This window comes from Echinops telfairi, unplaced genomic scaffold, assembly GCF_000313985.2.
Source record: "Echinops telfairi isolate 266 unplaced genomic scaffold, ASM31398v2 ScPeMD7_7461;HRSCAF=8499, whole genome shotgun sequence".
NCBI lineage: Eukaryota > Metazoa > Chordata > Mammalia > Afrosoricida > Tenrecidae > Echinops > Echinops telfairi.
In genome coordinates, this window is record NW_022111361.1 from 2,565,967 (window position 1) to 2,579,338 (window position 13,372).

General features: G+C 43.3%; 1 protein-coding gene across 1 annotated transcript in view; it reads left to right on the plus strand.

The window, feature by feature from the left end:
- Positions 1 to 13,372, plus strand: part of ENKUR (enkurin, TRPC channel interacting protein) — a 38,361-nt gene that overhangs the window by 18,890 nt on the left and 6,099 nt on the right. Inside the window, exons 3-4 of the mRNA XM_004716100.4 lie at positions 5,054 to 5,277; positions 11,514 to 11,660. Of these exons, the coding sequence (XP_004716157.1) occupies positions 5,054 to 5,277; positions 11,514 to 11,660 (371 nt within the window). The remainder of the gene's footprint in view (positions 1 to 5,053; positions 5,278 to 11,513; positions 11,661 to 13,372) is intronic.

Consider the following 13,372-nt stretch of genomic DNA (forward strand, 5'->3'; position numbering starts at 1 on the left):
TAAACCTATAAATATAGGCACATAGATATATTTCCCCATCCTCACATATAAATTTTCTTATCTTACCCCGACCACTGTCTCACTCCCTTCCCCCATGGTTTCTGTTGTTCATCTACCTGGAGGGGGGGTTGGTGGTAATTATGTGTCATTTATTGCGATATGTTCTGCTTCCTCCCCTCCACTCCCTACCTTCCCCCTACCCTCCTGGCGTCACTACTCCCATTCCTGTTCTGAGATTCCATGTGTCCTGAGTTCGTATCTCTTATCTGTACCTGTGCACATGCTCTGGTCTAGCCCGCAGTGAAAGGCAGCACTGGGGTCATGATAGTGGAGGGTGAGGAAGCCTCAAGGAATCAAAGGAATATTGTGTGTTTCATCGGTGCTTTACTGCACCCTGGTTGACTCATCCCTTCCCTGTGACCCCTCTGTGAGGGGATGTCCCATTTTCTACAGGTGGGCTTGAAAGATGTTTTGTGCAACAGATTTACCCAATGCAATGTGATGTTTGATCTCTGGTCTGCTGCTTCTATGACCATCGTTGTGGATCCAAGCTAGATCAAATCCTTGACAGCTTCAATCTTTTCACCATTGGTCAAGTTGTTACCCAAGGGTGAAGTTGTGAGGATTTTTATTCTTTCTGCATTGAATGTCATCCATACTGAAGGCTGCAAGCCTTGATCTTCATCAGCATGTACCTCAAGTCCTCCTCACTTTCAGTAAGCAATGTTATGTCACCTGAATATTGCAGGTTGTTAATACATCTTCCTCCAATCCCGAGACCAAATTCTTCATGTAATTCATCTTCTCTGATTATTTGTTCATCATGCAAATGAGTAAGTATGGAGCTAGGTTACAACTCTGGCACACACCTTTCTTGATTTTTAATCCCTTGTTCTATACACACACCTGCCACTTCATCTGTATACATATACATTCTTCATGACCACAATTAACGTTCTGGAATTCCCAGTCTTCTCAAGGTCATCCATAGTTTGCGATGATCCACACAGTTATATGCCTTTATATAGTGAATAAAACACAAATAAACATATTTCTGATATTCTCTGCTTTAGCCAAGATTCATTGATGTCAGCAATGATATCCCTTGTTCCATGTCCTCTCTTGAACCCAGCCTGAATTTCTGTCAATGTACTGCTGCAGCCATTGCTGGATAATCTTCAGCAAAATTTTACTTTGGTGTGATATCAATGATATTGATATCTATAATGTATGCACACTGATGGAACCCTTTCTTTGGAATGGGTGCAAATATGGATCTCTTCCAGTCAGTTAGCCAAGTAACTGGTTTCCAAATTTCTGAGCATAGATGAGTGAGTGAGTACTTGCTGAATCATTTCAATTGGTATTCTGGCAATTCCTGAAGCCTTGTTTTTGACTAATGCCTTCAGTATGGCTTGTACTTCTTCTTTCAATACCATTGGTTCTTGATCATAAGCTAACCCTTGAAATGTCTGAATGTCAGTCAACTTTTCCCTTTTAGTACAGTTATTGTGCATTCCTTCCATCTGCTTTTGATGTTTTGTGTCCGTTTAAGAGATGCTGAGCATGTTCTTCCTTTTGGGTTTTCTAACTCTAGGTCTTTGCACATTCCATGATTGTACTTTACTGTGTCTTCTCCTGCCATTTGAAACTTTTTGTCCAACTCTTTAACTTCATCTCTTCTTCAATTTGCTTTCGCTACTCTATGATTAACAGGAAGTCTCAGAGATTTTTTTCCCCCTGGCATCCACCCTGATCTTCCGTGTCTTTCCAGGGACATTTTGCTTTCTTCGTGCACTGCCTTCTTGAGGTGAATGAGGTCTTCTGTCATTGGTGTTCAGTTCAAAATCTGCTTTTGAGACGTTCTCGAAATTCAGGTGTGATAGACTCCAGGTAATATTTTCACTCTTGTGGACTTATTTTAATTTCTAAAGCTTCAACTTGAACTTACATATGAGCAGTTGGTGGTCTGTCCCATAGTCTGCCCCTGGCTTCATTTTAGCTGCTTATTTTAATCTTCTCCAACATCTCTTCCCACCAATGTAGCCAATTTTATTCTGTATATTTCATAATATATAGTCACCTTTTGTGTTGTTAAGAAGAGGAATTTGCACTAAAGAAGTCATTGGTCTTGCAAAATTCATGGAATCTATCATGTGATCCTTAGCTTTGTTTCTATTACCAAAGCCATATTTTCTTTCCATTTTGTTTCTAACGTTCACATTTTAATTACCAGTAATTATCAATGGATCTTGATTGCAGGTCTAATCCATTTCAGACTGAAGAAGTTGGTTAAATTCTTAATTTCTTCACCACTGGTTTAAGTCGTTGGTTAGTGAATTTGAATGATATAGCACTTGGGTTTCCTTATAGACATATAGATGTTACCCAATGTACTTCTAGATAGATCTCAAAATGTTCTTTTTAACGATGAATGCAACCCCATTGCTCTTAGATTTCTCACTCCCAGCAGAGTAAATCCTTCGATAATCTGATTCAAAATGATTAGTACCAGTCCATTTCAGCTCACTAATGCCTAGGATATCAGTCTTCCTGAGTTCCATTTCATTTTTTGCCAGCTTCCAATGTTCCTAGATTCATACTTTATATATTCCAAGTTGCAGTCACCATGCAGCTGTTTATTCTTATTCTCCTTTTCAGTCATGCCCCACATCACTATGGCCGAACCTGCTTTGATATGGCAGCTTTTTCTGAGACCCAGTTTGAGTGCCTTTAGACCTGAGGGGCTCATCTTTCCACAGGGAACCTGACAATGTTCTGCTGTTAGTCATGAGGTGCTCCGTGTCTGACAGTGTTCCACTGTTATTTCTAAGGTTTTCAGTGGCTAGTACTCAGATGTGAATAGTCTATTGCTTCTACACAGTCTGTTCTCAGTCTGGAAGCTCCACTGAAGCCTGTTCACTTTGGACAACCCTGCTGGTATGTGGAATACCAGTGTCATAGCTTCTAGCATCACAGCCACACACAATCCATAGCGAGTTGACAGACAAGTTTGGGAGCTACTATAGATTACTACCAATGCAGGATTATGTACATAACAGCACACTTGTTTTCCGTAACTCCTGCAAAACTCCCAGTGTCTTGTTCTACCTCCATCAGTCTTCCCTAGCAGCCTTGGGGGCGCAGTAGTCATGTACTGGGGAACTAACCACAAGGTCAGCAGTTCCAAACCACTTTCTCTAAGAGAGAAAGATAAGGCTTTCCACTCCTGTAAAGATTTACTGTCCTGGAAATCCACAGGGGGCAGTTCTATACTGTCCTACAGTGTCACCAAGAGTCGGCACTGACTTGATGGCATAAATTTGGTTTCTCCCATCACTCAATTTAACATTTACAGCCCTCTAGCCAATGGCTTCCCTTGACTCCCCTTTATGTTTCCAATAACCATCAAAGAATATTGCTTTTAGTGAAACAACCTTTTCTTGAATTTTTATAATAGTGGTCTCATATATTTGTCCTTATGTGATTAATTTTACTCAGCATAGTGTCTTCCATAACAGTTTACCCATGTTATGAGGTGTTTTACCGATTCCTCCTTGTTCTTTAACTTCGTGCAGTAATCCACAGTACACTCGTATATATGAAAGTGCATTTATCCATTCTTCCTCTGATGGGCAGTTATAATTTTTCCATATTTGTACTACCATGAATAGTGAAAAAGCCAACTTTTTAGGAAGAGACAGACTCATCTGCCTGTATGTATTAATGCAAACGCACCGCCACTGAGTCAATGCCGACTCAAGTCAATGCAACCTTATGGGTTACATTGGATCCCAGCCCAGCAGTAACCGGTAAGCCACCAGGACTTCTACTGTTACCTTAGCCATCAGAAAAGCAATAGCCAGGATGGGGGAAAGGTGCTTCCATCAATAATTGTAACTGATCCCATGCCATCTACTCCCCACTTCCCTGGAACCCTCCTTTTCTGATATCAAAACACTTCCCACAAGGATCAACTGTATACTTAGTGAGTCCAGTGCAAATGGAACGTGTAACAGTCCTCGGTTTTAAAAAAGTCATTAAGCAATTCGTGACAGCAAAAGTAAAACCTAGCGCCACGCATGGGAGCCTTCTAGGTGTGAGGCCTTTTTCTACTTTTGACACAGGTCCCAACTGAGGGTGTGGGCTCTGAAATCACCGCCTTCCGTCTCGCTGATTTGTAGGGCTCATTTAGGGACCCTGGCGGCAGGCTCCTGCAGAACCTTTTGGCACTTCCGACCCACCCAGAGGTTCTGCAGGAGACAGACCTGGAAACCTGCTGTAAAGATTACGGCCTAGGAAACTGTCCCATGAGGGTCGCTGTTAGTTTAAAACAGACTCCACGGCACAGGACAACAACAAACATCGGGACCCTAGAGATCTGGGAGAACAGGATTCTACAGTGAAGGCCCGGTAGTCCTCCCGCGGGCAGTAACTCAGAAGGGGAAAACCCAGAATCTTCCTTACCCACTTATCAGAAATTCTCTCTCAGGTTCAGAACCATACCTGTAGTTGCTGTTTGAAAATGAAGTCATGCATGCAAGGAATAAGACCGCAAGGTATATGAGGCTGGACGTTGGCCTTCTGTAGCCAGTCCAAGAGAGATATAGCTCAAGATGTTTGCACTATCAAAAAGAAAGTCCTTCTGGTGGGAGCCCATTTATCCGCCTCCCCTCTCCCTGTGTACCGCATCCGCTATTTCTGTTCTCTCTAAACGTATTGCCATGGAAAAGCTGAACATCTGATGTTGAAATCCTTATAAGGAAATATTTTTTTAATTGTAATACAATTAAAATGGATTCATAGTCTATGATGTGGGGTGCTCATCCCCCTCCCTTAGATGTTCCTACTGCTCTTCCAGACTGTATTTCAGCAGACTAATCGATTATGTCCCACTTCCTTTGGGTCTTTTCTGATGATTGTTTCCCTTAAGCATTTGAACAGAGTAATAAAGCTCAAATAGATTGGTGGTAATAGATCCGAATATAGTAAATCGTACCGACTACCTTTTTTGAGAGTTTTCGCGTGACCAATGAAATGGTATGCTTGACAGAAAAGAAGTTTGAGTGGAATGAGCCCAGGAAGCCTCCGGTGCCGCTGCGGGGCGAGCATCCTGTCATGGGAATACAGAGCTCCAAAAACTTCATAAATACCAATGCAGCGGATGTCATCATGGGAGTTGCCAAAAAGCCGAAACCAATTTACGTGGACAAACGAACAGGTGACAAGCATGATCTTGACTCTTCGGGATTAGTTCCACAGTTCATCAATAAAAAGGTAACCGGTGCAATATTTACAATGGACCTTAAAACTCAACTCACTTCCGGAAGGTATTCCTAAGAATGGCCTATATTGTCATGAGTGGCACTCTCACTGGACTGATTGTACAGGTGGCCATCACCTTCCTCCACCATCTGTGTTGGGTTCACATTGACTGTAATGACATGGAGCAGGCCCTATGCAATGATGGGGAGTAGACAACACCAGATAGCTTAGTAGATGAAAGGTGTAATTGTCCTCCTTAATTTCAATTATGAAGATAGTTAACAACTGTAGCATTCCTGTAGAAATGTCACTAAAAGCACAATCACTTCTCAACTCTAGAAAGAATCAACTGTCAGGAGAGCCTCAGATTTAGTCCGTAGGTTGGGGCACAGTGGGAAAACTGAAGAGGAACATAGCTTTGGAGCCAGCCACCCTGGTAGCAGCGTGTAAATCATTCACACTGACGTGCCTATGCAAATATATTCACTTGTCTTTAGTTGAGGGCAAAGAAGGTCTGGAAGGGATTTTTCAGCAACCCAGCCCTGTTGGACACTAAAGAAAATCAAGTCTTCTTTGCTGACAAGATAGGCATATAATTTTATTGGAGGCAGTTATAGAAGCTTAGGTGAAATGATTTGGATATACAGGACCTTTAAAAGCAAACAAATAGTTTCCCAAAGAAGCTAATATGGATTTGATTTCACTTTGTATACTTGTCAACCCTAAGCATGCTTGAAACACCTGAAGGACAAAGGCATGTGCAAAATCCTAAACAGTAGTAATAACTGAGTTATGACAAGAAAGGAGGGAGAAATAATAGAAGGAAGGAAGGAAGGGAAGACAGATGGGGAAATCTCATGAGTAACATAGGAGGAGCTTGGATTCAGGTGGGTAGACGCAGCCCTTGTTGAAACTCAAGACAGGAACTGCAAGAGTGAGATGACTTGTGAAGAATTTTAGTGGGCATGTTGGCAGAGATGGAAGCCCATGCGGATACAATTACTGTGTACTTCTCCAGAGACCACAGCCCCCGTTGTGGGCCCCAGAGGCTGTTCAGTGTCCTTTTTAATCCATAAGGCGGGGGAAAGAGAAATTTCACTCCTCTGCACCTTCAGAGCACCTCCTAACCATTATTGCTCCACGGTCACATGCCTTTCTTTCTCTCACCTACACTGTGCCCCTCCTCCTGGCTGCCCTCTTAAGAAGCTAGTCACCTCAATGCATTTTCTTCTCAACAGAACATTTGGAAATAGTCTTCCTAGACTCAGAAAAAAAATATTAGTGAGTCACCCTGTGCTTGTCAGCCAAGCCACGGAAAAGCCATTTCTCTAGGTACCCATTGTCCTCTTGTGGGAGAAAAACTGAGACTGCCTGTTCTGGTTAAGATTGGTGGTTTCTAAAGCCCAATAGAGAAGTTCTACTCTACCCCCAGGGACTCCCTATGAATCAGAATCGATTAGATACCAGCGAGTTTGGTTAGGGCATTTTATTATTCTCTTGGTGCTACTAATGAATCCATCGGGGTCATGACAAACTTATTCGACTGACTTCTCACTTATCTGAGTTAAAGTTTAAATATTTATTATTGGTAAGTGAGATAAGTCAATCCCTTTAAGGACAATGCCATTCAAAATGAATAAGCCTCGTGTCATTGTTTCAAATAAAATGTTATATACCCATTTATGCCATTAGAAACAATTTCCAAAGGCAAACTGAAGCAAGATGATTGCATGAGGCACCTAGCAATAAGACAGCACCTCAGATCACAACTCTGCCACTTACTTGCTCTGTGACCTTTAACAAGTCATTGGATGTAGCTCAGGTATGAGAGGAGGATTAAGTAATATCAAATATGTTAAGTGCTTGACACAATACATGGCATTTTAAAAAGTTTTATGATGAATGAATATCATCCCGATGGTGCAGTGGTGAAACCACTCAACCTCTAACCAAGAGGTCAGCAGTTCAAACCCACCAGCCACTCTGGGGGAGAAAGATGAGGCATTCTGTTTCCATGAAGACTGATAGCCTTGGAAACTCTATGAAGGCAGCTCTACAGGGTCCAATAGGGGCTCTATGAATTGAAATCAACTTCACAGCTGTGGCTTTAGGTCTATTATACTATTTTAAATTATTAGTATGTAAAGTACACAGGAGCCTTCAATGATGCAACACAGAGGAATATTTCAGATCCCTAAACTTTTACCCATTTGTGAAACCATCGTGCAATCCATGATCTTCATCAGCAAGTGCCTCAAATCCTTCTCACTTTCAGCAAACAAGGTTTGTGTCATCAGCGTACCACAGGTTGTTATAAACCTTCCTCCAATCCTAATGCCACATTCTTCTTCATATAACCCAGCTTCTCTGATGACTTGCTCAGCATACAGATTGAATAAGAATGGTGAGAGGATATAACCCTGATGCACACCTTTCTTGATTTTGACCATCCAGTATTCCTTTGCTCTGTCTATACAACTGCCTCTTGAGCCATGTACGAGTTCTGCAAGAGCACAATGAAGTGTGCTGGAATTCCCATTCTTCTCAAGGTTATCCATAGTTTTGGGGTTTTATTTTAAGTTCAAGAATTGTTTGTTGGCCTTTAGGAGTGTTTTCCAGCCCAGTCTGTTGGGGCACCATGCCCTGACCCCAAAGTCCACCTTCAGCATTCCCTGGGGACCTCGCCGCTCCCTTCCCTTAGTGTTTTGCCTCAGTGTGGGGGGATCAGATCAGGTGCAATTCCCACACTGTGTCTCCGTTGTTGTCCCCTGTAGGGCTATGGGTCAGTGAGGGATGTCATGTCTCATAGTGGGGCCGGCCATATGGTCCTCTCTGTGGACTGGCTGCTTTAATTGGGAACATCGTCCTCACGGCCTGGTGGGCCAGGATGTGCTCCACTCTCTCCTCCTCCCACTTTATCTGCTCCCATGTGCTCCGATCAGATATGTCCCTCTCCCGGAGCTGAAGATTCAATGCTGTCCTTTGAAATAAAATCTTCTGGGGGAGGGGCAGGTGTCCATGTAGTAGTTGGGATTGGGGCCGGCCCCCCACGTTATCCATAGTTTATGTTATGTTACACATGGTCAAATGCCTTGGCATAGTCAGTAAAACTCACAGAAATAGCTTTCTGGTATTCTCTGTCTTGAGCCAAGATCCATTCATGTAAGCAATGATATATATTTTTTATCATTTTATTAGGGGCTCATACAACTCTTATCACAATTCATACATACATCGATTGTGTCAAGCACATTTATACATATGTAGCCATCAAGCAATGATATTTCTTGTTCCATGTCCTTTTCTGAATCTGGCCTGAGCCCCTGGAAACTTCCTGTCAATGTGTTGCTGCAAATGTTCTTGGATGATCATCAGTAAAATTTTACTTGTCTGTAATATCAGTGATCATTGTTCGATAGTGTGAGCATTCTGTTGGGCCATCTTTCTTTGGAATGGGTACAAATATGCGTCTCTTCCAGTTGGTTGGCCAAGTAGCTGTCTTTCAAATTTCATGGCATAGACGAGTGAGTGCTTCCAGTGCTTCATCAGCTTGTTGAAGCATTTCAGTTAGTAGTCTATCAGTTCCTGGAGCCTTATGTTTGGCTAATGTTTCCATGCAGCTTGAACTTCAGCTGTTAGCACTATTGACTCTTGCTCATTTGCTCCCTCCTGAAATGGTGGTGTGTTGACTCATTCTAGTTATTTTTGGTACATGACACCATGTGTTCTTTCCAACTTCTCTTGATGCGTCCTCCATCACTCAATAATTTGCCCATAGAATCTTTCATTATTGCAACTTGAGGCTTGAATTTTTTTCTTTACTTCTTTCAGATTAAGATATACTGAGGGTGCTCTTCCCTTTTGGTTTGCACATTTCATTATAATATCTGGCTTTGTCTTCTAGAGCTACCCTTTGACATGTTCTATTCAGCTCTTTGACATCTTCCTTTCTTCCATTTGCTTCTTTCGCTACTCTATGATTAAGAGTAAGTTTCAGAATCTCTTCTGACATCCACTTTGATCCTTTCTTTCTTTGCTGTCTTCTTAATGCCCTTTGACTTGCTTCCTGAATGATGGTTTTAATGTCCTCCCAAAGCTCTCCTGTTTCTAGTGTTTGATGCATCAAATGTGTTCTTGGGATGGTCTCGAAATTCAGGCAGGGTAGACTCAAGGTCGTATTTTGCCTCTTCTGGATGTTGTTTACTGGTGCTAAATGTCCATTGCTGGGGGTCAGAGACTGTGTTAGTCTTCCCCCAGGACCAGGGACCCCCCCAAATGCTTATGGTCACTGTAGTTTAGAGAAAAATCATGTAAATTAATTCTTAAAAACTTCTTCCCAGAAGTGACAGAGGTCACCTCTGCTCACATTGGAGAATTCACCTGGTGAATTATCCTTACTTCAAGAGAAATCAGCCAAAGCCAAACCTCAGGATGGCCAGCAAGTGGATTCTGACTGTAGCAATCCCGAAGAACAGAGGAGACTTGCCCCTTTGGGTTTACAGATTATAAGTCTTTACAGGAGCAGAAAGCCTCATTTTTCTTCCACAGAGCAATTGGTGGATTCAAACTGCCAAACTTGCAGTTAGCAGCGCAACACCTAACCTACTATCCCACCAGGGCTTCTTATTTCAAGAAAAGCAAGAAAGCATTGTTCCATCAAGAAGAAAAGCAAGAAGAACCAGAATATCCGAGGGCAGTTTCAATGACTACCAGATCTGTCAATTACAGTCATCTTAGACAGAGCTTCCTTGACCCCCTCATTTCTCTGAAAGCCCTTATTATTTTTCCCTCACTGCTCCAGCTCACTTGTGACTTAGCTTTTAGCCAATCTAGGGTGAGTCTGTGTTGCCGTGGAAGTCATACTCGATGAGGGCAAAAACATCACCTTTCTTAGTCACTTTCATCCCTGCACCCAGTGCATGCTCAAATAATAGTTTAAAGAGTGAACAATGAGCAGTTCCATTTCTTTAAATCATGATACCAACATAGCGATGATTCGGGTGGAATCACTCTTGATAACACTGCCATCGGTCCTTGTAAGCCCCCTCGGGGCCTCAAACTGTGCTCTCCATTCGAGAACCAACATCAGGGCCAAGTCAACTTTCTCTGAAAGCCGATGCCCGTGTTATTTTTAAGGGTTGGTTTTTATAAAGGCCTTGGAAGAGTTTGCAAAACAAGCCTGAGAAACTTAAGACATTTCCAGGCTAACGCCTACACTCCTAAAGCAAATAAAGAAAAAGCCACAACTAGGTCTAAAATGGCAGTTCCAAACTGTGGGTCCTTTGGGGGCCGAACAACCCTTTCACAGGGGTCACCCGATTCATCACAGTAGCAAAATGACAGTGATGAGTAGCAACGAAAATAATATTATGGTGGTGGTGGTGGTGGGGTCACCATCACATGAGGAACTGTATGAAAGGGTTGAGAACCAGTGGTTTAGAACGAAACCAAACTCAGACCCATTGCTGTCCACTTGATTCGGCTCAGAGTGACCTTAGAAGAGAGAGTAGAACTGCCCCATAGGATTTTCCGGGCTGTAATCTTCATAGTAGCAGACGGCCGGCCTCACCTTCTCTCGTGGAGCGGCTGTTCTGTCTGAATTCCCAACCTTTCGGGTGGCAGCTGAGCATTTACCAACTGCACCACCAGGGCTCCTTCCTAGAGACCAGCTCACCAGTCGGGAACAGGTACTGGATGTCATTAGGCAAGAAGAAAGAACCTTAGCAGCCTCAGGAACAACTCAGGTGGGTTTAGTAGACCAGAATCTACTAGAAAAGTCCAACTCCAACCAACTGCAGTTGAGTCCATTCTGGCCATAGTGACTCTATAGGACAGAGGGGAACCGCCCCCGTGGGTCTCCAAGACAGCAAATCTTCATGAGACGACAAAGCCCCATCTTCCTCCGGCCGGGCAGCTGGGGGTGTCCAACGGCTGACATTTCAGTCAGCAGCCCAACGTGTAACCCACTGTGTGCCATCAAGGCTCCAGGGTCAATTGCAGGGGGGCTCAAAATAGTTCATAGAAGAAGTCCATTGTCTTTTCATTCCATCTTTCCATGAACTTTTTGAACCCCCCTCATACTTCCTAGTGAGCAAAATGGCTTCATTGCATCAACTCGCAGTGTTTTGAACAAAGCCTTTACATCTTAAGGTTTCGTTTTTGTCTCCCATTCCTCGGTTAGTGTATTCACAGATGGAAGATTGCATGCAGGATACTGACTTTTTCATCTGCATTAAACACCTTGACAGGATTATGGAGCGACCCCTGAATATATATGTAAGCGAAACCAGGAAGTAAAGAAAGCCCAAGAAGAATACGACAACTATGTGCAGGAGAACCTTCGAAAGGCAGCCATGAAGAGGCTCTCTGATGAAGAACGGGAGGCAGTTCTGCAGGTGGGTGCTGGGTATCTATGTCCATGTCAAGTTTCGGACCGTTTCTGAATGGAGCGTCGCTTTCTTGCCTCCCTTGAGGATTCCAGCCAGCGCTCTGATGGTGAAATCAGGACCTCTCCCTTGGCTATGATGACCCATCTTGACTCTCTAGGGGGGAGGGAAGAGCTGTAGTCGGGAGTTATTGCACTGCAGCCTTTCATTTCCAGGTGGACAAGGTTCTCTAGTAGTCTGAAGTCTTGTAAGTAGCCCACCACTCTTACAACAATAAGGCAAATGTGTAGGGCAAAATCGTGTTTCATTTTCATTCTCCAGTCCCAGTATTTAAAATCTATATCCATAGATGGGTTATTTTTTTCACTAGATGGAGCTCTAGAATAATTGAAATTGTCCCTCGACCGATGCTTTTTTTTACGATGATACAGATGTCTGCGTTTGAGCATAACTAGTAGGTTTTATGTATATTTTCCTGATTTTGAACAAATATAAGTAAAATATGCTTTTACAGATATTTACATTTGAGCTTGCCATGCAAGACTTCTATCTGAAGCATTTCAAAGATCGGCAGATGTGGACAGGGCTGCTGCCCCAGCATGTTTAGAGGGAACTTGTACCTACTGTTGTACAGTTAGCTTTTACTTCTCTCTTACACAGGTAAACATGCACTTGACCCTGTGTTTTGGTATATTGAAAGCTTTCCACAAAGCCATTTCTAGTCACCTTTTAAAAACTAAAAACGCGGCAACCAAGTAAAAACTGTCTTAACCACGGACATTTCTGTTCAAAAGAGATCCGTGTGCTGTTACACAGGCTTTGCATTTCATCGATGTCATCGTCACTAGTAAGCAGGGATTCCCTGCATAAATCAGGGTGCTCAGCCCTGGGGGTATTTGTTAAAGGAATAAGATCCAACTTCTGCCTTGGAGAAGGCTATCATCTGATTGATGAGGAATTGTGTGTTTGCATGTTGTTGCTGGCCACCCTAGAGATGATTCGGACTCCTGGAGCACCCACAGGGCAGAGCGGAACTGCCCTGCAGGGTTTCCTTGGCTCTGATCTTTACAGGAGCTTTTCTGGCTCTGGGTCTTTCTCTCTCAGAGCGAGCCACTGGGTGGGTTCCCACCGACAATCTCCAGGTTAGCAGCCAAGCACTTAACCCTTCCACTACCTGGGTTCACTTAGATATGAAGATGCGTCTGTATAAACCTATGCATATGTGAATGTATGTAGGAGTACTTTTTTTATTATTAAGGTTTTCCAAATATATACAAGGGTGGCGATCTTTCGCCACATTGGAGGGGGCTCTCATAGAGGTGGGGGGGTAAAGGATAGGGACTGTCTCTTTGCAGACAATGGTAGCCCTGGTACCAAACTCTGTGCCCAATGTAAATGTGAGTGCTGGGAGATAGCAGACTGGTGGGAAGGATGGCAGCCACGGAGGGAGGGTTCGGGGGACGCCTGCTGGCCAGGGAGGCTGCAGTAGAGCCCGCACAAGGGGTAGGTGAGCCTTAATAGAGACGGAACATGTGCCAACAACTCTCTGAATGTCATGTACAACTCCATGGTGACACCTTCTGTGGTAGCTCATTAACTGAGTCCTAATTCATTCGAGGGAGGATGCTGGTCTTGAGCCATTCATATTCGCTCATTCTCTTTCTGTGTGTGTCTCTCTCCTTTACTTCCTGCCACTCCCCTTTCCATTTTCAGAAGGTCTG